The sequence below is a fragment of the Hetaerina americana genome, unplaced genomic scaffold, assembly GCF_022747635.1.
Source record: "Hetaerina americana unplaced genomic scaffold, ioHetAmer1.1.p SCAF_2, whole genome shotgun sequence".
Lineage (NCBI taxonomy): Eukaryota > Metazoa > Arthropoda > Insecta > Odonata > Calopterygidae > Hetaerina > Hetaerina americana.
In genome coordinates this window covers 102,051,900-102,077,057 of record NW_027286763.1, presented here as the reverse complement: position 1 = coordinate 102,077,057, position 25,158 = coordinate 102,051,900, and the positions used below count along the sequence as shown (strand labels likewise).

At 34.7% G+C, this 25,158-nt stretch overlaps 2 protein-coding genes across 3 annotated transcripts in view; both read right to left on the bottom strand.

The window, feature by feature from the left end:
* Nucleotides 1-3,483, bottom strand: part of Polr3A (RNA polymerase III subunit A) — a 33,564-nt gene extending 30,081 nt beyond the window's left edge. For both annotated transcript variants that reach the window (XM_071585030.1, XM_071585031.1), the window contains exons 1-9: nucleotides 3,389-3,483; nucleotides 3,170-3,305; nucleotides 2,900-3,049; nucleotides 2,546-2,795; nucleotides 2,024-2,264; nucleotides 1,681-1,858; nucleotides 1,467-1,604; nucleotides 1,188-1,385; nucleotides 981-1,105 (exon numbers count right to left, since the gene is read on the bottom strand). In XM_071585030.1, the coding sequence (XP_071441131.1) occupies nucleotides 981-1,105; nucleotides 1,188-1,385; nucleotides 1,467-1,604; nucleotides 1,681-1,858; nucleotides 2,024-2,264; nucleotides 2,546-2,795; nucleotides 2,900-3,049; nucleotides 3,170-3,305; nucleotides 3,389-3,432 (1,460 nt within the window). In that variant the 5' untranslated portion in view covers nucleotides 3,433-3,483. The remainder of the gene's footprint in view (nucleotides 1-980; nucleotides 1,106-1,187; nucleotides 1,386-1,466; nucleotides 1,605-1,680; nucleotides 1,859-2,023; nucleotides 2,265-2,545; nucleotides 2,796-2,899; nucleotides 3,050-3,169; nucleotides 3,306-3,388) is intronic.
* Nucleotides 3,484-5,856: 2,373 nt separating this feature from the next.
* Nucleotides 5,857-22,903, bottom strand: LOC139688188 (heterogeneous nuclear ribonucleoprotein R-like). Its single transcript, XM_071585615.1, has 11 exons — nucleotides 22,711-22,903; nucleotides 21,007-21,239; nucleotides 20,722-20,829; nucleotides 19,884-20,060; nucleotides 17,631-17,766; nucleotides 11,982-12,187; nucleotides 10,483-10,632; nucleotides 10,240-10,385; nucleotides 9,076-9,182; nucleotides 6,625-6,767; nucleotides 5,857-5,892 (listed from the first exon to the last, which is right to left on the bottom strand). Exons 1-11 carry the CDS (start codon nucleotides 22,901-22,903, stop codon nucleotides 5,857-5,859), a joined length of 1,635 nt encoding a protein of 544 aa, XP_071441716.1.
* Nucleotides 22,904-25,158: the final 2,255 nt, after the last annotated feature.

Below are 25,158 nucleotides of genomic sequence, written 5' to 3'. Positions count from 1 at the left end.
GGGATCGGATTCAGCCTCGCAAATCATGTCTTTTGCGACGTCAACACGGTCTCTTTTTTGCATGAAATTGAGGTCTTTTGGCACCAACTTTGCTGCTACACGACGGAAACCCAAATCATTAACCACAATGTCTTGGGCGGATCCATAGGCAATGTTCAAGTCCTCCGCTATTTCTCTGATGGTTAATTTGCGGTTATTGACCAACATTTCTTTTACTTTATCAATTTTTTCACCGACTTTCGATGTCGATGGTCTGCCACTGCGTTCATCATCTTCGATTGACTAACGACCACTTCTGAACCGCTCGTGCCACTGGTAAACGACCGTTTTTTTTAGAGAATCGTTGCCGAAACACTTTTCCAACATTTCCAACGTCCGTGCGCCACTAAATCCGTTTTTTACGCAAAATTTAATACAAGTTCGTAGTTGCAAATTTAAATCCATTTCTGAAATTGTAAAAAATCGCCAACACACACAGAGATAGATGTACTCTTGGCTACGTAACTTTTGCAAATGTCAAGTTATGACACTAAGATTTAAAGGGAATATCAACAACAGATGTACCAATTTAACAAAAAAAACAGAACTCAAATCGGAACGATGGGAGCGCCACACGGTGGTTATTCCGGGAACTTTTTGATCAAGGTAGTATATAATATATATGTATGAATATACATATATATATATATAATATAATATATATACATACATTTATATACATACATATATATGTATGAATATACATATATATATATATATATATATAATATAATATATATATACATTTATATATATATATATATATATACATATACATACATATATGTATGAATATACATATATAAATATATATATATATATATATATATATATATATATATATATATATATATATATATATATATATATATATATATATATATATATATATAATGTAAACAAATATATAAGCATAGAAGGTATATATAGAAATAACTCACCTAAATGTCCTATTCTCTAAAACTTTGGCGCGATGAGACATAATACTTAGTTTGTGCAAACTTGGCTGTCGATTGAAAAGCACTATATCATCATCCATTAAATGCCTTTCTACAATGTCACCTGGCTAAAAAGAATTTTCATAATGACAAAAATAAAATTGCTTTGAATATACTAATTAAAAATTAGACATAAAAGAATAAAAATACCTTCAATTCCTGAGCAATTTTTTTCCTATTCCCATACTTTAAAAACTTCTTGAAAGTTGTACCCTGAATTTCGACAAAGTTAGCACCAGGGTGCACATCAACCCCATTCATTACTAATTTTCTCATCAACTCTATATTAGCCTTGTTCACCTTTTGGGGATATGTGAGGATTTTTGCCACATGAACAGGCACTCCAACCTGGACAAAAAAAATATTTTTTAAGGAAATGCAAAAAATTTCCCTAATTGATGATGTATATTCTGCAATGCCATCACTTACCTGATCTATTCTTAAATTAGGATCTGGTGATATTACAGTTCTGCTGGAGAAGTCCACTCGTTTACCCGACAAATTTCCTCGAAAACGTCCTTGCTTTCCTTTGAGGCGCTGTACTAATCCACGGCTTGGTTTCCTGGGCTGAAAACCATCAAGAATGGAATGAAGGGAATGATACAGATCACAATACATGTGAAAATGGGTGAAAATAATTTACCTGCATACTCAGAGGTATACCCGATGTCTCACTATTAATGTAGAGGGCACATTGCAACTGAAGGAAATCCCAATCTTCATTGATCATTTGAACTTTGGCACCAGACTGCCGATGTTTTACTATGACATCATTCAGGAACACTATCTCAGTTAATTTCATGGTCAGATCATCTTCATTTCTAAGGGAAAGATGAAGATAATGACCAAAGTTGTGAACATTTGCTTTAGGAACTAACACTTGAATCATCAGGTCAATCTATTTTGGAAAATGTACCACATTTGTACCTACAACAGCACACTAGTGTAAGTACTAAGAGAAAGAATAAAATTTCCATCAAACTCACGTCCCCATTTTGACATCAGATATCACGGATGGGCGGATACACAAAGGAGGTACAGGTAATCTCTGAAGAATTAGGTCTTGAGGCTTCCCACTGTCTGGTACCATAAGAAGCAATGGAACATCCTCATCAGGTATTCTTTCCAACAAATGCAGCACTTCTAAAGGGTTAAGTATGTGAGCTGAGGCATTATTCAATGAGGACTCAATTTCTGCATTTGCCTCCACAGCCTCTGAAAATTCAGCTGAAAGTGGAAGGGAAAATATGCAAAAATAATATTAGTTTATTTACTGTTTCCTTAGAATTGTCATTTTTCAGTGTGATAAAAAAATACATGTTCATTAAGCAGATGTTTCATACTTATCTCAATGAGTATACTATAACAGTAGTTTAACCAACTTTTTTTAGGTTCCCATGTACTAAAGTATTGATGTAATAGAACTAAGTGTTAAATAGTCTCTTGCATTAAATAAATCAATCAAAAAGTAACTAACATGTATGAAAAGATCAACATTCGGCTCTTACCAATTAATTCAGGAATTACTGTCTCGTTTTTTTTAATGTGCCGGTACTTTTCATGTACAATTTTGAGCATTCCAAATTTCTTGATCACACCATTGTGATCTTTACAATAGGGGCATCTACTAACTTTCTTCGTTTTTTCTTGAATTTTACTTCTGATTGCTTTCTTAACAAGGTATGGAAGATCTGGATTACGGACTTTTTCTTTGAACATCTTCTTTTCCGGGGGAGGCAACAACACATGGGAACATGACTGAAAAGTGTAACAAAAAATAAATTTTAAGAATTAGGAGTGGATACCGAAGACTACATTTTATGCAACATTCAAAAGATTGATCGTCATCTTCGGTGACTTACCTTACATATAGTTTGAAGAATATTGATTACAGACCGAAAATAGCCGACATGAAAAACTGGCAATTCTAGGTCTATGTACCCAAAGTGACCGACACAATCACTCAGACCTTTCCCACAGGTGAGGCAGTTTGTACTTTTCTGGCTTGTCCCCTGAAAATTGTGTGTGTGGTATTTAGATTCAATTATTGCACATAGTATTGCTTCTAACTACACGCGATATTATCAAAGCAACTGGCTGAACTTGGTTTAATGAAATATCACGAAACATACCATTTTTCTATCCAAAACCCCATAACTAATCGGCGTTCTTTGTATGTCTTGGTTGTACAGACTTTTCGCAACAACATGAATGTGGGACTGCTGTTGCATCTCTTGCGAGCTTTGAAGCCCGAAAGATACATGAGAACTGTAAAAAGTATTAATGTCAGGAAAAGTCAGATTGAAGTCTCAATACATCAAAAATACCTGCCAGAATATAATTAATCTCACATTTTACGAATGCAGTCCGTTTCTCGAAACTGTTCCTTCGGCATTGTCACTGCTTCAATGGAAAGACTTCGTAAACTAGATTCAGGGTGCAGCGTTAAAACCTCTCAGTTTTAACATATAATTATAATGTTCCAATCATAGGGATGTAAACATCACCTCCACGCTCCCAGACCATGCCTGACGATGTTATCGGCGAAGTTCACTTCACGCTTTGTGAAATTAGCCCATTTCACTGCTGCCATCCATGCATATTCTAACATATTTCTGCTGGCACAGTCGGATATAATACACCTATAGAAACTATTTATTATTATTTTTAATGTTATCGTGCTCGTAGAGAACTAAATGATCAACCATATATCACGGGACGGTATGAAATATTATGGTCCTGAAATTCGGTGCAGTTGGCACTGTTTTGATGTAGAGAGGAGGCAGTTGGGCGCGTGATTAATTCCCGATTTAAAAGTGGGTTCATGCGAAATGCGAGACGCTCAAGAACTCGGCTCCAAAAAAACATTTGTGAGCACATATTACTGAAGTACATGTGAGTGACTGGCAAGTGAACAGAAGTCAGTCTTTCGACCATATATTTAATGACGTCCTTTTAAATGGTGCAGATTACGACAATCTTTATGTTGGTCCGATTATTTGGTTAACCTTTGTATCGCTACAAATCTTAGACTTTCTTAAAGTTTCCAAAATGTGAACGTTTGAGTTAACATGATATAAAAATTTCCATTGGGGGTGTGTTGCATATACTTGAACCAGTGACCTTTTCCTGAGTCCCAATTCACCATCTCTTTCTTCGCCTACCGTCGCATTCCAATCCCCCTTCACTATCAAATGTTTCCCTGCAAGGACACATGCAATTATGTCCTCGAACTGATTGTATATCTTATTGACTTCTTCCTCCTTATGATTGCTTAGTGGCATTCGTACCTGAACAATGGCCAAATTCGTCGGTTTTGCTTTTATCTCAACTGGTAATATCCTATCTACTGCTTGCTCTTTGTTGGCCTTGCTCCTCCCTAAATTTTTATTCAATATTATGACAACCACTTGTAGACTCTCGTGCCCTCCGCTTAATATGGCTCTATAACTATCACTCTAGTAATCCCCGCTATCCATCCATCTGACTTGCATAGACCTACAATCTCAATAGTTCCTCTTTCCATCGCACACTTTATATTCTCTAATTTTCCTTTTTTTCAACATTATCCTAGCATTCTAAGTTCCTATTCTAACTAATTTGGTCTTCTTCTTCTCTGTCTTATAACTTATGTTATATGGGCAGGTATAAGAAATAGCACAAAGACAAAAATAATAATATAATACACAGGTACTTGCTTTGCTTACCTGGCTATCTTTAGTTGAATTCCTTACAGAGCATAATCACGTACAGAAGGAGACAGCAAATGGTCCACTTAATATTTAACTTTCAGATCACCCTTCTACAGGCAACAGGGAGAAGCACCAATGAGTACATGCACTGGTAAGAGGTTAGAGATGAGAGAAGACGAGGAGTCAAGAAAGATTGCTTTTATGTGAAAAATGTTTCAGGATTAGCTAGTGGTTAAGTTGTAATCCTTTAGAAAGATTATCTGATCCAAATGTAGTAGCAGCTCTACGGTTAAATTCTGAAATAGAATACCTTAAATGTGTTTATCAAAATGTTAAACTAAGTAGGCTATCACCAGTTGATGTCTCATGCCCTAAAAGAAACATTCATCTAATGCATTTCTCAATTTTTCAACAGGATGTCGACTGCTTCTCCCAAAACAAAATAACAGTTCAGTAAAATTTTTTTAAGCTGTAGTTCATCAACAAGTCCCTCCTTGAAAAAAGGAACAACCATATAGGGCTGAACATGGCTAAGAGAAGTGCGGGTACATGTGCCCACGCAGACTGAGCAGCCTCTGCAGTAGACCACTGAGATTGCATATATTTTGTTTTGCCATATTTAGGTAATCTCACCTGGGTTACGGAATTATTAGTAAGGCATAGGGAATATCTCGATTGATTTCCAAACCTTGCCCTGGAAAAACTAAAGAGAGAATCCAACAAGACTTGTGAAACAATTTGATTCATTTTCCTTGTGAAATTTTTGTCTCACTTGTGACAGGAAAATTGATATAAGCTACACATAACAGTGAAAATTTTGAAAAGTTAGATATGTCCCAAAAATATACTTGGAACAACTTTTTTTTTAGAAAAACTCAAAATTATTGGTAAAGAAACATTTAACCACCATATGTTTTTATTTTTTATTGGCTCACAAAGTCCATAATAAAGTCTCTTGTTATCACCAGATGTATTACCCAGTACATCAACAAGGAGACAAAACTCTAAAAAGCATGATCTTACAAAGTTATGAACAACCCTTTTTATTAAAAGGGGAAAGTCTTATAATAAGGCCACAGTAAGCAGGACTAATCAGGCAGCATCAGTTACTTGACCAAAAGGATTGCCTACCACGCTGCCCGAGATCTAATGTAGTCACCAGTCTGCAACAAATAAAGGAGATTAATACAGCATTGTCTTAAACATGCACACACAGTTTGATGAAGGATTCAATATCAGATTAATTTATTAATGATTTCCTTGGCCAAAATTTGAATACCTTAGCAGAGTTTATACAAATAGTTAATCCACCATTTTATCTCTAATTATGATGGTGATACATCCTTTAAAATTATTACGTAAATTGGGTCAATGCATGAAAATACCAATATTTTGCAAGGCACATTCATTTTTCTATGTGCATCTAATTATGCCAATTATTGTAATTGGTTGCGATTTAAAAAAGTTAAGATCGCTGGATGATGAACTGAGGGTATTTATTCATTTAGTGGAGACAGAAACAGACTAATGGCAAGTTATATAAAAGTTAATAACTCCTGAAAATCATATAAAATGATATATTTACTTCTTGATATTTGATACCTAAAAGACTTTAGGTCTCATGCAACAATATGATCAATGATGACACTCAAATAAAAATTATTCAGGGAAAACCTAGCAAGGATATAGATGTATATTTTTAAACAACTTTTACTCATTATTTATTCAAACATACAATTTACATGCAAACAAGGAAAGAATTCAAAATTGACATCAGCTTCTGGCAAAATAACAATTTTAGAACACTTCGCAAATACTCATATCACAATTCATTAAAGAGTGGAATTTAAAATCAACATCATTTCTATGAAATGGTAATATTCTCATATACTTACACGGATAGGCTGCCTAATCACTGGATTATGAGATGGATGCAGACAATCATAGTAATAGTCTTCATACCCATAAAGGTCATCATAAAAGGGGTCATTATAACCTCCTCGGTAGTCACGGCAAAAGAAATTATCAAAGTCTAAATCTAATAGCAAAAGAAAGAGATTTTTAGAGTTACATTTATTTTTTTTCATAAAATAGCTATGTGGTCAAAAATGCTGAAGTGAACCCCCAAACTGGAAATATGTGGGTTTTATATTTCGTGAAATAAATTATGCACTATGAATTTGGAAAATTTTCATAAAATAGATACATCTTGTCATAAATGCAGAAGAAAATCTCAAAACTGGAAATATGTAGGCTTTATATTTTTTACATTTAAGAACAAATTATTGAGAACATTTTCACAAAATAGCTGTTTTTTCATAAATTATCACATTTAGTAACATAATGGTAATAGTGCTTATCCAGATAAGGTAGGGTAAGACAACTTGGTGCTAAGCTTAAAAATATGAAAAATGCAAACATTCAGGATATGAGGGCAGTCTTTTTTTGTCTGCCACCTGCTGTTTCCCAAAGAGTTCTTGTACTGAGAAAATCACTTGCTTGGAACCCTTTAACAACTTGGGCTATGCTAGGGATGTCAGAGGCATCACCTAATACTTTCTTAGTAATAGTAAATCAATAAATGTTCGAAGACATCTTCACATTAGTATTTTTTATTGAATTGCCAGTGATGGGGTAAACCATGAGAAAACTAGATGAGGTGATCCACAAGAGCTGAAAGCAATTTGATCATAAAGCAGGTGAAAAATATTTTAGAGAAAAGAGTCAATCTTGCATTGGAATATTTAGTCACATCCAATTTCTTGAGTGCTTAGAAATTTTAGGAGTCTGACAACACCAGAAAGAGGGGTGAGAGGTAAGGAAATATTGACAATACAAAAATTACTGAATCAATCCGCCAATATTTACCATTCAGAAACTTCACGGACCTTCAAGTGCTAAGTCCTAAAAAGTAGGCTAAATGTGATTTTTTTTCTGCAAATTGAATTTGCATTCCAGCATTGGTCCTCTCCATAATAGAAAAGATGAAGATGATTCACAATCCTCAATAATATTTACATAATTTTCTTTGAATAAACCTTATACATAATTTTTTCTTTCAGCATGGATTACTTTATTGTACTTTACATTAATTAATATGGGAAAAATTGTTTTGTTTAAGGAGTGTTTTGCCCTAAAAGTCAGATTTTGAAACAATCTATGCTCAGTGAAGTTCCACTGTATACTGTTGCAAGTACTTGGGTGTACAAGTAAGTTACCTACTATTGAAGTTTGTGCAATTGCTATATTTCTACTACTTTACCCACTTTGAAACTCGATTTTAAAGGACTCTGATGGACATAGTTTTTGTACACTATCTATTTTCCTACACATCCCATAATTTCTAAATCCAGTTTTCTGAATTCTCAGTTCAATGAAGATAAATTGACCAGTGAAATGCCCTAAATGCATGTTACCTAAGACTTTTTCAATCACTTGACATTTTCACCCCATCCATTCTTTATCCTCTCCTTCATAATTTACACATTTCTAGTGAATGTGTTAATCCTATCACTCATCTACATATGAAGTTCCATGATAAGACTTCAATGCAAATAGTTAAATTATTATCATGTCATACCACTCCTCAGCTCTCAATCATCCCTAGGACAGAAAATTAACATCATCGGGAAGTGGTTGACCTTATTTTAATTCACTCTTTCAATGCTCATCCTTATTTGTTTTCTTACCCCATAATAAACAAAGCAACAAAAAATATATTTATTCTCATTCAAATTGTGAGATAATGACATTTATCACAAAAGTAGTAGTAGTGGATAGATTTAGGGGTTTATTGGGTGCATCGACAGCTATGGTAATTTTGCACCACTGTCAAAACATTTACATCCTCAGTTCGCTTTTATTAATTTTTAAATATATAAATAAATACATAAATATTTAAAACAAAAAATTAAGAGACCTAGACTAAAGTTGCCTCATTAGGCCAGTTTCCCTTAAAAACGTTAAAACTCTATTTAAAGAGTTGGGGTCGTCCCCTATAAAAGTACTTAAATTTCCCCCTATTTTAAGACTTTCTCTTGCCCTTCTGTATTTGTTGCACTGTGTTAAAATATGATCCATCATCAGGGAAAGATCGCACGCATTACAAAAATGTAAAAGATTAATTGTACACATTATTCAAAGTATGAAGCTCAGGATGCATTGGGGACATTTCCTTATTTTACAGGCATAATTGTACCCTGAAAAATTCTAGTAACTAATTAAAAAGTGAGTGATAGCACTATTGAGTTTTATGGAAGAAAGGAACTTTCCCATCAATCGTACATGTATATTTTTCCACCAATGGTTCAGAGTCCCAAAAGAAATGAGACATGAACATAACTTACAGTTCTCATTTCTCGGATATCCTCCCCCGATAAAATGGCCTCCTGTTAATGATGCTCGGGGGTTGACGTGTCGCATCATGTAGTGATCTTGAGGTGGCTTATCTGAGCTGAATGAGGAATAAAGGTGATTCAATCATCAAGAAATCCTTTATAAATTTTAAAATATTCTTATCAAAAGTTTCAAAGAAAGTATAAAACCATTCATGATGGCCATAAAACAAAAAGCAGACACATGTTAGAGAATATACATCAATGTTCAGGAATATTTGAGCTAATTGTTTTGTTAAAAAATTTTCATACCTTCAACCAAACTGAAAATTCACAATTAACTATTACATGAGATACAAAAATGATATGTATGTACATAATGTACAAGCAAGATGATGCAAAACTTTTTGTTATAAGTAAATAAGGAAAGGTTATAAATATCAAACTATGATATTTTGAAATATGTAGATATCTACATTTTAAATTTTACTCCAGAGACTTTAAAGCAGAAGTCTACATTTTTGTCATAAATATTATCATTCCAGTTATTTTTTTATTCTTCAAGCTATAAATCTTAGAGATTTTACAAATATGTACACATTTGACTCTTTATAAATTTTCATTAGATTAAAAGTTCTATTCATTTACATTGTATAATCAAGCAAAGATAGCTATGTTATTAAACTTCAACAAAGCTTTTGTCTTGAAAGCAAGAAATAATTTTCAAAAATAAAGCTCATATATCATGATGACTTTTTCAGCATGTAGTTAGGAAAGGATGAGTTTCAGAGTTATATTTCAGGATTATAGGACGGGCCCTTTCTAAAGAAAACAAAAAATTATATTGCTTATTTAATAAATTGAATATGCATCATTAATGGTTAATCTATACTTCATTTCTTCAGGGAAACACATTTGCTAGGCATACATTTTAGGAATGGAAAGTGGATACAAGGTAAACACACAAACAAAAAAATCTGGGGATGAAATACCATCCCCATTACGGAAGCATCCATGATGCAGAGTTATTTCAAATTTTATATGTCTTTTCTATCACTGAAAAAAGCAGAGGCAAAGAAAGATTATTAAAAGCCTGGCAAAGAATTTTGCAAGAAATATATTTTTTGATGATATATTTACCATTTACAAATCAAGATTAATCATTACAATACCTACCATTCCCTCTGCACTAGCATCATCATAGTTCTCTTTTCTCTGGCTCTCAACATAACCTCTTTCTTTTTCTTGTCAAAAGGTGGTTTGGCTAAAGAAACTTCAATGCAAGAACCACAAAGTTCCAGGCCATTTAATTCTTCGATTGCCTAAAATTGATCAAAAACTTGTAGGCTCATAATATAAAAACATAACTGCAAAGATGTACTTCATGAAGTCCAAAATATTTAGAAGATGAATTCCAACCTTTAAGGCACAAGCTCGCTCCTCAAAGTGAATAAAGGCATAGTCTTTTATTTTTTTAACTCTTTCAACATGTCCGTAAATTTCAAAAGCACTCTTTAAATTTTGCTCTGTGCAATGAATGGTCAAATTCCTCACATACAATACCTTCACCTAAAAAATTAATAATTATAATTATATAAGTCAATTAGATGAAAGTTAAAACTATAATAGCAATATAGGAAAAGTGTGACTGGTGGGTAGGCTTAAAGCTCTCCCATAACTAACATGTTAGCGCATCACACAAAATTATTTCTATTTAGCCCAAGAGTTTCACCTAAATTAAACATCAATGACCTCTGAGGCACACGCTCTTATAAATGAAAACTGGGTTGATGAGTGATGCATCCAAACTACCTGAACAAGTTTGAAATCAACCTTTTTAGACATAATATAGTGGATCAGTATGATGTGAAATTAAAGGCAATCACATTGTACTACCCACTTATTTATTCCTTAAAAGCACCACACACCTTATTCCAACACCTGGACATGAGTGTTACTTTTACACCTGATGAATGCCTAGGTATTAAAATATAAAGTGTGCTTGTTAAGAAGAATAATTGGATAGCACCACCAGCCCATTTCATTTGATTGATACTTGTATATAAGCTCCAATTGAAGATACAAATCACTCCAAAAAGAATTGCTGGATTATGCAAATTTTAGTCATAGAATATGAAGGAGGATAGGAAAGTACTTACATAAGATCACATGTAATCTTATGTAAGATTATGAATCCTTCAACAGCCTTAATAGGGATCCAATACAAATATTAGACTTGAGTTTAAAATATATTTGCACATCTACACGGTTTTTTCTGTATGTAAGTATATTCTTGTTGTTTATAATACATGGAAAATGATAGGGTTTGCATAGATAATTACCAATAAGCTAAGGAATGAACCACAAGAAGATACTGCATCTTAAATTACATAAGTTACTTGAAATATTGCATAGAAAGTCTATATTGCATGTTTCACAGGTTAGTACATACAGATTTGTGTTTTCCACAAGTGGACTGGGGGGCATGGGGACCCAGGGGGTCCCCATGCCCCCCCAGTCCACTTGTGGATCCATCTGAGCTACCACCAAGAGGGCTGGAGTTCAATTCACAGGGATGCCTCTGGGTACTCTCAACTTCACCCAAGCCATATGATTTTCCAGGTACCACATCTCCCCGGGAAAATATGTGGTATGGGGCTGGCCCCATACCACATTGGCCAAACTGGCCCCCTCTGCCTCCGTGTGCTGTTGGGTTTAGTATTGGGTGAAATCTACCCGCACCTATAAAACCAACCTCCAGGTTGATATTGTGGTATAATTATTCAAAATTGCGGGCCATTGAAAAACATGCAAACAAGAGTCTACTGGCTATATACGTATGTACATATTCCATAACCATAGTCATTATTAAATATTTCAAATCATAGCGATGACACAAAAATCATCAAACACAAAACCTTTGACATGGTTTCCTCATCAGGTTCTTCTTGAGGATCGGCCCAATCTACAAAAATATCTAAACCCCAAATTCTTGTTCTTAGAGTACTTAAACGTCGTTTGGCTAATGATGCAGCTTTATGGGATTCATATTCCAGAAAACAGAAACCTCTGTTTTTCTTTTCATCATCTGGTGAACTATAGATGATAACTTTTGTTAAACCAACTAGAAGAAAAATAAGCTAATATCAAAAATCACAATTCTCAAAAGATTTTACTATTTTACTAATCAAGTAACAATACACTATCCTTATCACTGGTCATGAAAAATCATGCACAAAGTGCATTCGTAGTAGTTGTAGTTTTTAGGGTAGGTGACTGACAGCTAAGGTCATTTGTGCCATTTGGGATGGATGGGTAAAGAGGAAGGGTGGAGAGAAACCTGGCATCAGCATTAGCCAATGCTCAACGAAAGGCACCAAGGGATGTGCAGTTTAATGCCCCATCTGATGGACAGCATATTCACTCGAATTGTTCTCCATAAAGCACCTTAAGTAGGGATCAGGTTACCACTGGAAAATATCTGCCACCCCCAGGATTTGAACCTTGGTCCTCTCGGTGGGTAACCACTATTTTAGCCACTGCACCATCGTGATCCCAGCTGCTTTTGTATATATAGACTCATATACTTGACCTATATTGAGGAAAATCTCATGGCTGGAATGATTTTTTGAGTTCCATTTACAGTGAAAACTGTCTATGCCAGTAAATGACAGAAACATGTCATTTAGAGAAACACATCTCCGACCAAACCAGTGACATTGGCATATTCATGTTTGAATTGAAGCTGGGTTGAATGGATTCTGTCAAATATTATGCTAATACTAAATGTTGCCAAAACTTATCTCCCATAAACAAAGTTGCAGTGTGGCAGCAAGATGACGAAGTGCATACATATAAAGTTGCTTGATATTATAAGATAATTTGACATGATGATTATTCAAACTTAACTGAGGATTGCTTACATAAAAATAATGACAATGTGTCAACAAAAACCTGAAAAAATTATTTATCTTAAATTGCATTTTTCCCCTCTCTAGTAATTTACAGTAGGGTACAATAGCAACTTGTCCAGAGCATACAATTTTTGCAAAATGTGCAATTCTGCTACAAGTAGTTTTCACTGTACAACTTTATATCAGTATAAGAAGAATGCTCAAAAAGCCCAAAAAATCTCTCACTATATCAAGGTTTCATCATTAGCCACTAATGATGACTTTAAAATCACTTACTGCTAATTAATATGGTAGTTTAGCCATTACTGGGGATATTTCATGCCGCATTAATAAGTAATTTAATCAGAAAACTATTGATAATGATTTATATTACACATTTTTATGACTTTGTATGAGTTTGGTACAATTGATTTTCATATTCTTCATAATTTTCATCATTATTTTTAGAGATTGCTCTCAGTGGACTGCAATATGAAATAGTTTGATACCACGGACATATTATGTCACTAACTAGAGGTTATACATTATTTCTTGGAACAGGTTGATAGTGTAACCAGCTTGTGCAAAGGTTTTTAAATTCTTTCTTTTTACTTTCAAATTACATATTTGAAAATGTTAAACAGTGCAGCAGATGGAATCAAGCTGTATTATGATTTTTTTGCTCAAGAAAAATTACCTAACAGTTATTTTATGCTAATATGACAATAAAAAAGATATAGAAACCTTTTGTTACTACATATATGATACAACTATAGAACTAGCACACCAAAAAAGCATGTTAGAATTATAGGTTTGTAACACTAAACACTCAGATCCTATCCATTACTTTGTATCTTCATCAATGCTACCAACTAATTCCAAACCTCAGTAGGTACTTCTTTAAAATCACTGATTGCTGACCTATGACACAGTCTAACTAAGGGATATTTAATTAGATAGTGACTGTGATCAGCAAAGTTTAGAGATATTAACATTAAATAATACTATAAGATCATCTTGCTGCCATCCTCTGTTTTATGAGTTAAGGTAAATATAAACCTGTGAGGATGAAAAAGTTTATTTTCTGAACATTACATCAATCATTTGCATTGTGACCACATATTTGCATAACAGATTAAAATTTTGTGATACATTGAGACATAGGTGCGTAGACTCTCAAATATCTGATATAAAAAGGAAATAATTGTTAGCTAATGAAAATCCTAGTTAATCCACTATCCACATGAAATGCAATTTTTATGCTGTTATTCAAAGCAAGGAACTACTCATTAACACAAGACAAGTGTTAATGAGTAGTGAACAATCTAACAGGTGAACCTTCAGAGATACAAATGCCTTCCGTATATTACACACAACAATATAATTGATAAATTAGGATAAGCTTGCCTATACTGCAAGAAACATTTACTGATAGAGTGTATGTAGGGTAGGGTGAACTCAGGAACTTTTCAGCTGAGAAATCAGCTCTCTTAAGTGCATGTGTAAGATAGTACCTTTTGATATGTAAGATAAAATTGTTCTAATGAGCAAATGCATGCAATAGAATACAGAGTTGAGGAATCTATGTAAACTTTTGCACATAATTTTTCTGGGTTAGTTTTATCCAGTTTTTAATTACTATGTAGTTTTACTTACTCTTGATAATTGATAGTTTCAGGTATAACTTTATAGAATTGATTCATATTGGAAATGAAAAAATAGTAACTTTGCGATTCCACAGGATATTTTCATGTAGTTTTACAATATTTTTTTGGGTGATTTCAGTTAATCTGCATCCTAATAAATCAAGAGCCTACTCTATGAATAAAGGGCAATATGGAACAATAATGTGACCTATAAACATTTGATATGATCTTAGATATTCTGCAGTGGATTTTGTGATTTTATATGAGGGCTTATAATAAGAAAACAATCTAACATAGTGTACAAGTAAGTTCCAGCAGTGATGTTTTTTGTTTGAATTTCAATACTGATTGTAGCCTCAAAAGCAGGAGGAATGGGGAACTAGGGAACCGACGGACCCCAAATTATTAAGTGCTGCGATTTTGGTAAATTATGCACCGATGGATGAAGAGACAACGAATCTTCAGAGATAATGAAGGAGAAAAGAAATGGTGTAACGATAAATGGAAGAAAGATACACTGCATTAGGTTTGCAGATGATATTGTGACCCTGGAGGAATCAGCCAAAGATATGAATAGGATGCTCAAAATCCTGTCCACAGCTTTGAAAAAGTTTTGCTACCTTGGGAGTGTAATTACAAAGGACAGCAGATGCACCTAAGCAGTGAAAATAAGGATAGCCTTGGCAAAAAAGATATATGGAAAAATAATCATTTAGGAAATAAACACATGAAATTGGATTTTAGAAGGCTCCGCCATTAGAAGATGATGATGATGATGGATGAAGAGACAAAGTGTAAAGGATATGTTTCAGGAAAAACAGAGTGAAATTTTAACGAGTGTCACCTGGGGGAAAAAATAATTTTAATAATAACATAATATAATTAATTCATTTTGATAAATGAATATATTTTATGCCCATATGCAAGGCAACACCCATTTGATGATGTTGCCTTGCAACAAAACCATAGTTATGAAAAAAATTCTGGTGGAATCTGTCAAGTAAGTTTTTATAAGCCAGAAAGGAGACTATGCGGAAAAATAAAAATGGCTCGCCTGGAGAAATAGTCGTATTTATTTTTTTACAGAAACCACCTCCGTGAAGTGGAATAATAGAGCAAGAAATGGATTCATGTTAAGATAGGGTGTACCGGAAAGATGTTTGGTGATAAGCATAACAACAAGGAAAAAGATATGACTTGGGCATATGTTGAGAAAGGACTGTTGAAAAAGAGGTAAAGATGGAAAGGAAGATGGAGGAGTTAGATGCAAAGGGAAAGGTGGTTGAAATTAATGAAGAGGAGAAATTATGAACAGATTAAAAGGGATGAAATAGATAGAGAAGGTTGGAGTGTCAGTCTTATGACAGTTTCAAAAGAGAAGGAAAGTATATCTCACTACACAGCCAATGTACACATAGCAAGTATCACACCATGCTGCCAAGTGTAATTTTAATGTATGTATGCATGTACAGCTCCAAAAAAGATGATCATAAGTTGCCATTCTGAAACAAAATAAATAGTGATTTACATACCGCCACTTTCAGGTATTTTCAATTACATCAAACAAGATTTAAATTTTCACAAATGTTCTATTGTTTCAGGCTTCACTTCGTGGAAGTAATTGATATCCATTATTAAAATAGAAAGAAAGACTCGTACTGGGCTGGGCTAAAACGTGGGCTATTGGTTTCGTTACGTGGACGATATACTATGCCTATGGACCGGAACCAACCGACAGTTAGACTCCTTCCTTAATTTCCTAAACACTATTCATCGGAATATCTCCTTCTCCATGGAAAAAGACGTCAATGGCACCATCAACTTCCTCGACTTGACAATCACAATTAGGGATAATAGACACGAATTTGCAATTTATAGGAAACCCACATATACAGACCATATAATTTCTAATGATTCCGCACACCACTTTTCTCACAAACACGCAGCCCTCCACTCCATGATCCACCGCCTCCTACACATCCCCCTTTCCCCCAAAAACTTCAAAATTGAACTCGTGAATATCACTAATATAGCTACCAACAATGGTTTCAACCCCAAACTAGTTGACACATTACTACGGAAAAAACAAAAAGCAATGGCCATAAAAAGCATTTTCGTATCTCAGCCCGCAGTATCTAAAGATTTTAAGTGGTGCTCGATCCCGTTTCTGGGAGATCTTTCATATAGGATTTCCAACTGCCTACCCACCTCACTCAAAGCAGCCTTCTACCCACCCATAACCCTCTCCAAACTTCTAGCCAATGGAAAAGACACCCAGGATAGCCTTCTCAAATCAGGCATTTATAAACTGAAATGCGAGGATTGCAACAGCGTTTATGTCGGTCAGACCGGCAGGAATATCAAGTTACGAGTCAAGGAACACGCTAGGTGTCACAAAAATCAGAATAACAACTCTCTCTTCGCCAAGCATTCACTAGAATTCAACCACAGCAGTGACTTTGTCCCAGAGATATTACACACACTCCCAAAAGGATTAAAAATGGACGCTCTCGAGCAATTAGAGATTAGAAGGCACTTGGTGAACCCCAACACGACACTTTGTAATGAGCAATTATTCCCATACCCCTCCCCACTCCTCTCCGAGAAATTAGCCTGGAAATGGTCAAAACAATCCATCAACGCACCTGCGAGCCCCCATCCCCCTCAAATCCTTCCAACCCTCCCCGCCCCCACTCTGTCCTGAGGGTATATATGCTTGCTCTGTCTGTTTTGCAAATTTGTACCTGATGATGCCGCAAGTCGGTGAAACGCGTTGTACCGTATAATAAAATCTGTGGAAAAGTACGAGTCTTTCTTTCTATTTTAATAATGGATTTCACAAATGTGCTGTATTTCATTCTGCCCAGAAAATGGCTGCTTAGCACGTGAAATGGATATTATGATGGCTTTTGATGAATTCTGCCATTTTTCAGAAAACAAGTGTATTTTATTGGGTTAGGAGACGTGTTTTCAATTACACTTAATTTTGTATCTAAACATAGTTCGAGGTTCTGGGTTGATTTCTTACCTGTTATTTTACCAAATTCTTCCAAGATCTCTTCTTGGCCTTTGGATTTTGGAATATTTCCCACAAATAGACGGAGATTTGGAACACTGATGTTCACTTTCAATGGTTTTCCTGGCTTGATCATGTAATCATTAAGCTGGGAAATAAGAAACACTTTATATAAATTGAAAGCCTAAATAAAAAAATATCAAAATGAAACATTACATACTAATACACTTAATTAAATATCATTATAACTAGAGAGTAGGCATATAACAGAAGTTTTCTTCGTCAAAAACTGAAATTTTCATTTACAATTGCATACCTTAATCAAGAAAACACAAGCCAAAAGTTCTTATGTGTAATGCATGTTCTTTTGTAGCTGTGAACACAAATATATTTGTATCTCTTAATTCTTTTAACAATTAATTTTTAACACGTGTTCTTGAACTGATGAATAATAAATAGTCCACATTGGGAATATATATAGATCCCGCAAAAGTTTTCATAATGTTGAGCATTATATTTTATTAAAGGAAATGTACAATTGCCATTAATCTCTAGTAAGGCTAGGTGAACATGTGATATGACAAACTGTATAATGACTAAGTAATAATGTCACGAACATCTTGAAATTTAGTCCTTTAAAGCTTCTTAATTTGACTAGTGCACCCACATCTGACAATTATCTTAGAAACTCTTCAACTCTGTCCAACTGTTTTGGATCATTAGGCATTTGATGGATGGTGAACCCAATCATGAAATCAAATGACTTAATATCATCAGAAAAAATGGCTAGGGTATGCACAGCTTGCTACCCCTCTCGTGGTTTTTTTCTACCTCCAGGTGCATTATTTCATCGCATGTATATTTGCACAGCTAGGAATTGGCCAGACCAGAATGTGAGTGACAGATGAGGTAAATGGTCAACATCTATCAACATTCATTCTGGTAAAATTCTAGAATTTACTTTCATCATACATCAATTCACCACTATCCTAGTGTTACGTTCTGGGGTAGTGCCAGACAGTACCAATATATTTTTTTATAAATCCATTTGGTAACCCTTTTGCTAAAAGTATTATCGAATGTCATTTTTATTCACTAAAATTACGACTGACAAAATTAGAAAAATTCCAATGGAATTCTTAAATGCCTTGCTTTAAATGATTAAAAAGAATGTGAACAAGTTAGTAAATCTAAGCATTTCATGGTGCAACAGTCACTCATCTAGCCTTGGAGTTTAGTCCAGGCAAATGACTTTGGTACCAAAAAATTCTTGCAATTGTATGCACACCAGTGGGTGACTCACACATAAGGTACTGTTAGAGCATGCACTATTATTTCTTTAAATTTGTCTCCAACAAACATGCATCAAGCATTAAAGGAACTTGTGATGGTGCAGTATATTCATGTAACCAACATCTTCTTTCTAGCTTGACCTTTCATGACATATTCAAAAAACTGTGGGAGATGCCATGACAGTAACCTCAATGGAGTCATCCACTAATGTGAATTAACATCCATCGATTTCATACCCATGAGTATTGAATGAGATTAAGATCTAACATTCACTTTCTCTGATGAAGATTTGAACTTAAAACCAAAGGAGCATATCACCATGGTATAAAATTGCACACTATTCTTCCTGCTACACTGAAACGGCAAGACTAAAGTGAAACTTACACTTGAAAAATTAACCTGTCTTCTGAAAACTTCTACGTGTTCTCTAGGGCAGTTCTTTGAGCGCTACTCAGGCTACACTGGAGGACACACTGTTTTTATGAAAAGGCTCACACTGTTTATTGTAACTTCTGATGAATCCTATTTTGTGTGGATGACTAAAGACAAATTACTATTCTATTGTGGTAAATGTGCTATGCATAGATCTTGTTAACTCTGTAAGATCTTTTGGCTATGCTTCATATGAATTATTAATATTGTATGATGTATTTACATTTTTAAATCTTTTATATATGTATGTCCATATCCACTTGATAAACCCTATACATTAAATTAACAATGTTATTAATTACGACAAAGGTAAACATGAAGACTAACTGCCAGAAATGACATAATGATAAGTAAGAAATGATGTAATCAAATTCGTTTAGTTTTTAATATAAACTTTTATCATCATTGCTCTAATTTATGACCATTCCTCTAGTGGCATAAATGTACCACAATGCAGCCATATATTTACAGAATAATGGACATTCCCACTTTTAAAAACCCCAAACTTCAACAAATCATTTTTTGGATCAATAGGCCTACCTCTTGAACTGCCTTATTGGCTCCTTCTCTTGTGGCATATGTTACAAAAGCAAAGCCCCTATTAAGTCCAGTCATTGGGTCCATCATCAGCCTCAAGTCCCATATTTTACCACAGTTTTCAAAGAGAGGGATTATTTCATCCTCATAAACATCCCTTGGTATTTTACCGCAGAAAACCTACAAAAAGTATCAGCATAATTAAATATTGTAGCTGTAGTTGATATACATCTCTGTGAAGACATCAGCATGATTAATACATCCATTGACACTTCATATAATATAACAATGAAACTCAAAAGAAAATTGAAGTTTCTGTAACAATTTGAACTTCAGTTGGCTATCTATGAGAGTTCTAATTAAGCAATGCTCATATCAATAACAGATACACCAAATAACAATAACAATTGGATGACTAAGTGGATTAGATAATTGATGCATAATGCACAAATTGATTGGGTCAGTCTGCTACCAGATTATTAAGTGGTATCATGTGTTTAATCGACTTAAAGGTACATAATGCTATGCTATGTTCCTAATGAACCAATATTTGAAATAAACAGAACATTAAATGAATGTAGGGACTCCTATAGCAGCACTATGTATACAATGATTCCCATTAGAAAAATTAATAAAAGTCCTGATTCTGATGGATCACCACAAAGATAAATGCAAAGGGCCTTTGGCAATAATTAAAGTAATTACTAATTCTGGCTCAAGAACAATTGAAGCCAATATAGACACTTGATACTACATTTGAGTGCTGAATTGTTTAATCAAGTAAAATTACTTACTTTGCTTATTTTAATAACAAATAGAAATTGTACCCAGTTAACTTTACCTCACAACCAGGGCCAGGTGTTGGGCCATCCCACTCAGGTGGGGGTCCTCCATACTTCCTCTGACCTGTGGTTACGTCCAATGGGTAGCCTGTTCTCTCCAGAATAGACTGCATGTTGCCCCATTGATAACAAAATTATGAAGAAAATAAAGAAATTATTTAGCCTCCAATTTGAAACAATTCTCCCAAGTTTGGAAGCTAAAACAGTAACAAAATTTGTCCTTTGTCTTTATTTAAAGAGATGGAAATCTATTGGATACCAACATTAACACATGAATACCTCACCTTAATTTTTTCATCATTTGGTCCTTTAGCCAAATTGTTTTGCTGAGATTTCTGACCAGCTCTATTTTTTTGACGCATAGTTTTCATGATGCCACACAAATAAGCTGATTTATTGGATACATGCTCAAGGTTTGATTCCATAAATTGCATTAAAACACTAAGAGCACCATCAACAGGAAATTCTTTCAAAGCATCTAAAGCTCTATCATCAAGGTCAGAGTGAGCAAGTTTTCCTATGGGTGTAATTTAAAAATATTTTATATGCATGTAGAAAACCAGAAAAAATAATGGCTAGAATATGTTTCATGAAAAGGAAAGAGGAGAAGGGCTTTCTAAATAAACAAATTCACTTCCATTTTAAATAGGTCTAGTTATCTAATGCAATAATAAATATGCCACACTGATGTGCCATAAAGCCATCATATACTTCAGCAATATTACAGTACTACTCAGAAAATTATGAGTTGTATTCACATTGGTAGTAGTGTGCCAATTAAACTGGAATGCTTTGTTCAAATAATTAAGTCATTTTAAATTTATATTCAATGGGTAACAGGCAATCAAGTTGGGAGTACTATCTTCCATTTCATTAAATATTCAAATTTTGGGAGCAAATATACATGGATGTATGAATAAATAAATTTATAATCCTTCAATGAACTAATATGAGTTCCATCACTCTCTAATCTTTTTCGTAAAATTTGTTATTCTATTCTCTTAAACAAATCTACAAAGCGATATGTTAAGTCTATACTTTTCTATGGTAAATATTAGTTTATAGTGCTGCAAACAAATTTCCGGACTTATGATGCTAGATAAGGGCGTGTTCCAGTGAGCAGAGTGATAGGCTACTGACCAGGGGGCTTGATTTTAATTTTGCTAGCTTGACTATGAATTTGGGCATCCTCAACTTCAGCCAAGCTGTGATTTTTTGGGCACCATATATGATTGCAAATGAAAGATGACACAAGAAGATCTGCCCCCCGATCTGTATGGACGAATTACATATGCCATCGGTCTCATTGGTTTAATGAGTTTTACCTTCACCTATCAGACAAACCCTCAGGTTGATAGGGTGGTTATCATTGTCATTCATCTCCAAACCATACCCTCTCTCCCACCACCTTATTCACATGACAAACGTGTAAACGAAACTGAAAATTTCAAATATATGTGAAATTTATTCTTGCGTTGCTATCCTTTAGCCACGCCTATCACCCAATTGTGTGTGTGGGATGAAGCGACCTCGTTTGTAAGTTTGGCATTTATTAAACCCGAATATTACGCAAACCACCCTATAGAAATATGTGTATTAGATAAAAAGTAGTACTAGCGGGGTAAAAATGCGAACCATGGAAGCTATTGCCTTCTTTGCAGAAATATCTTTTGCAATCAATTATAATCGTTAATATTTTCCCAAAAAAATAGTTCCTGGTGCTTGTTTACTTCGTCTCTGAAATACATCGATATAAAATGAGTACTAAAGTGAGGCTCCCTCCCCCGTGTCCGCCATCCTATTACAGAAGGGCGGGAAAGGATGGATATTCAAAGTACATGCTCACCCCAACCAGGCCACTAGTAGACTATGCTCAAACCTCAAAATTACCAAACATAGCCATAATTTAAACCAACTCAATTAAAACACCATGTAATTTTCACTATTAATTTATTTAGAAATGCATCGCAAAGGCATTCTATACCTACCTGTTTTAAATATCTCGTTCAACCTCGTGGCAACTACTTCATCAAAACCCAGGGAAATGAGGTTCTCGAAGTCCTCGGATCGCAAATTTACTCTTGAAAAAGTTGGTTGTATCACTGGCCCCAACGTTACCACAATATTATCATCTCCAGACTCGTCTGGATCCATTGTTGTCAAACCACTTTCTTCTGCCATATCTACGCAAATGCAAATAATCAGCTATCATCAGTATCTAAATTAATTAATATACTCTTTTTGAAAAAGCAGTCGTACACCTCAGATCATAATTAAAGGAATAAGATTAGTAAAATTAACTGTAGGTAACTAGGTCTTCCGATTTAGTTTTCAGGGGAAGGTCAGGAAGGGAACAACAAACTCAGGAGATGTTGTCAAATTACGAATCCTTACTTTTGCTCGGCAATCTCTATTAATTACAGGGCACACAAGTCAAATTTTCTATAAATAAAACAGCTAATAATGATATCAGCAATACCTGCGAGGCACTTACTTTTGGAAAGATGGCGATCAATTAATTGTTTGTTTACAGCAAATTAATTTGATTGGTCTACGTAATAGAGACAATTTAAAAAAGTCGCAGAGTGATGCGCAACGAATTAACAATTAACTGTCAACTTAACTGAAATCCGCCCGTACTGACTAGATTTTTCGACAATATCAAAACACTTTTTTTTACGAAGTGCACGACTATATCCTCTAAATTCGCAAATTAATCTCCATAAAATTGACGCAGTACACTCATTAGTTCTAACTCTACTCGCTTGCCTATGCAAACCCTAGCCCATTACCTAGTATAAGACCTAGGGCCCACCGAAGATGACAAAGAACTGAAGTTGGTGTATTTTGTTGAGGATTTTCCATGCATTACACAATATCTCCTAAACTAGAACAATTTTCTGCCTAAAATTGACAAAATATAACAAATAGTACTCACTCTCTTCACCTGTATACAAAAACCCCATGACCTAGTATACTATATGTTCCGTGGCCAATCGAAGGTGATAACGACACTAGACTGAAATTAGCCACAATTATTCAAACCAGCCAAGTGATGGGTACGATAAGAATGAATCTCTTTTTCATAGCACAAAATAATATGTGAAGAGCTAAATTTCTATTGAGCAATGCGCTCCAAGAACACATGAGTATTCGTGTTTCATACCTTCACGGGGATGAGAAATTGAACTCATTATATCCTATTCGAAATAATGGTATATTTTGTTGATGACCTATTCAGTGTGTTTATGGAAAAATTACTCTCTTGAAAGCATTTAAAAATGAGAACGAAGACGCTGGATCGTCTCTTGATAGGTAAGTGTTGATTACAGATGTAATTTTTTCCATCGTAATTAATATTAATATGATTTATAATGATATACTATCCGTTGCTGTCAGCATTGACGGAGATCTTGAGAACGACGAACGGTTGACCGGCAAATAACTAAAAACAATCAGCATTGGAAAATGTAATGTGAGTTCTGAATAATTATTAGCTAAGTAGTAATTTGGTTTATATTGAATTATATTTCATAAAATGAAATCTACTCTCTTCCATCGACGTGAAGTTTCCTTTCGGCGAGCAAAAAAATTAGTTACAGCTCAATGTGTACGTGTATATGTAATGCAGTAATGACTGGATTCAAAACCTAGGCTTTGAGATAAGAAGTGGAGGGTAGATGAGAAGCATTTGAAATATGGGTATGGAGAAGAAGGAAGTAAATGTTAGAGAGCAACATAGAGGAAGACCACTTATAAATTCGGTAGAAATAGATAGGAAAATTCGGAGGGGATCCAAAAAGTGGGCGGGGTTACTTTCGCTCGGAGTTTTTTCTTCCTTCATTAGTCCTATCAGATTTACTCAGAATGATTTATTCCGATAGGAGATACCTATATTTCGCTAGGTACGCACCGTTATGACCATACATTCATACTTCCTCCAGTAGCCCCATAATGAGAGCTCTAATGTTAGAGTTTTTTCCGACCCAGAAAAACACCTGTTTATAAATAACCGAAAATGTTAGACAAAATGTTTGCTGTTCCTGTTTAAATTACCATTCAGAGATCAAAAAACCTAATAATTATTATTTTCATGAATCTTTCGGTTAAGGTAAACTTTTGATGGACACAAGCAACCAAACGATACAACAACAATACCATTTTAAAAACCCTGAAAACGTGCGAGAGACATTCCCAAAGTAGCAAGGAAATGGCGTGGGTATGTTGGATCCTGGGTCTACCGATATTTCTCGTCACCTAGGCATATCTTAGGCATAGGCAGTTTATATCAGTAGAAGCGGAAACAGCGGATTTGCCCGTAACTACACCATGAACACGGACGCCACTTAATGGCAATGGGCCGTTGTGGCTCCTGATATCGATGTTGAGCGGTTCCCGTACGAGCTACCGATCTTCCAGGCAGAGGCCACTGCTGC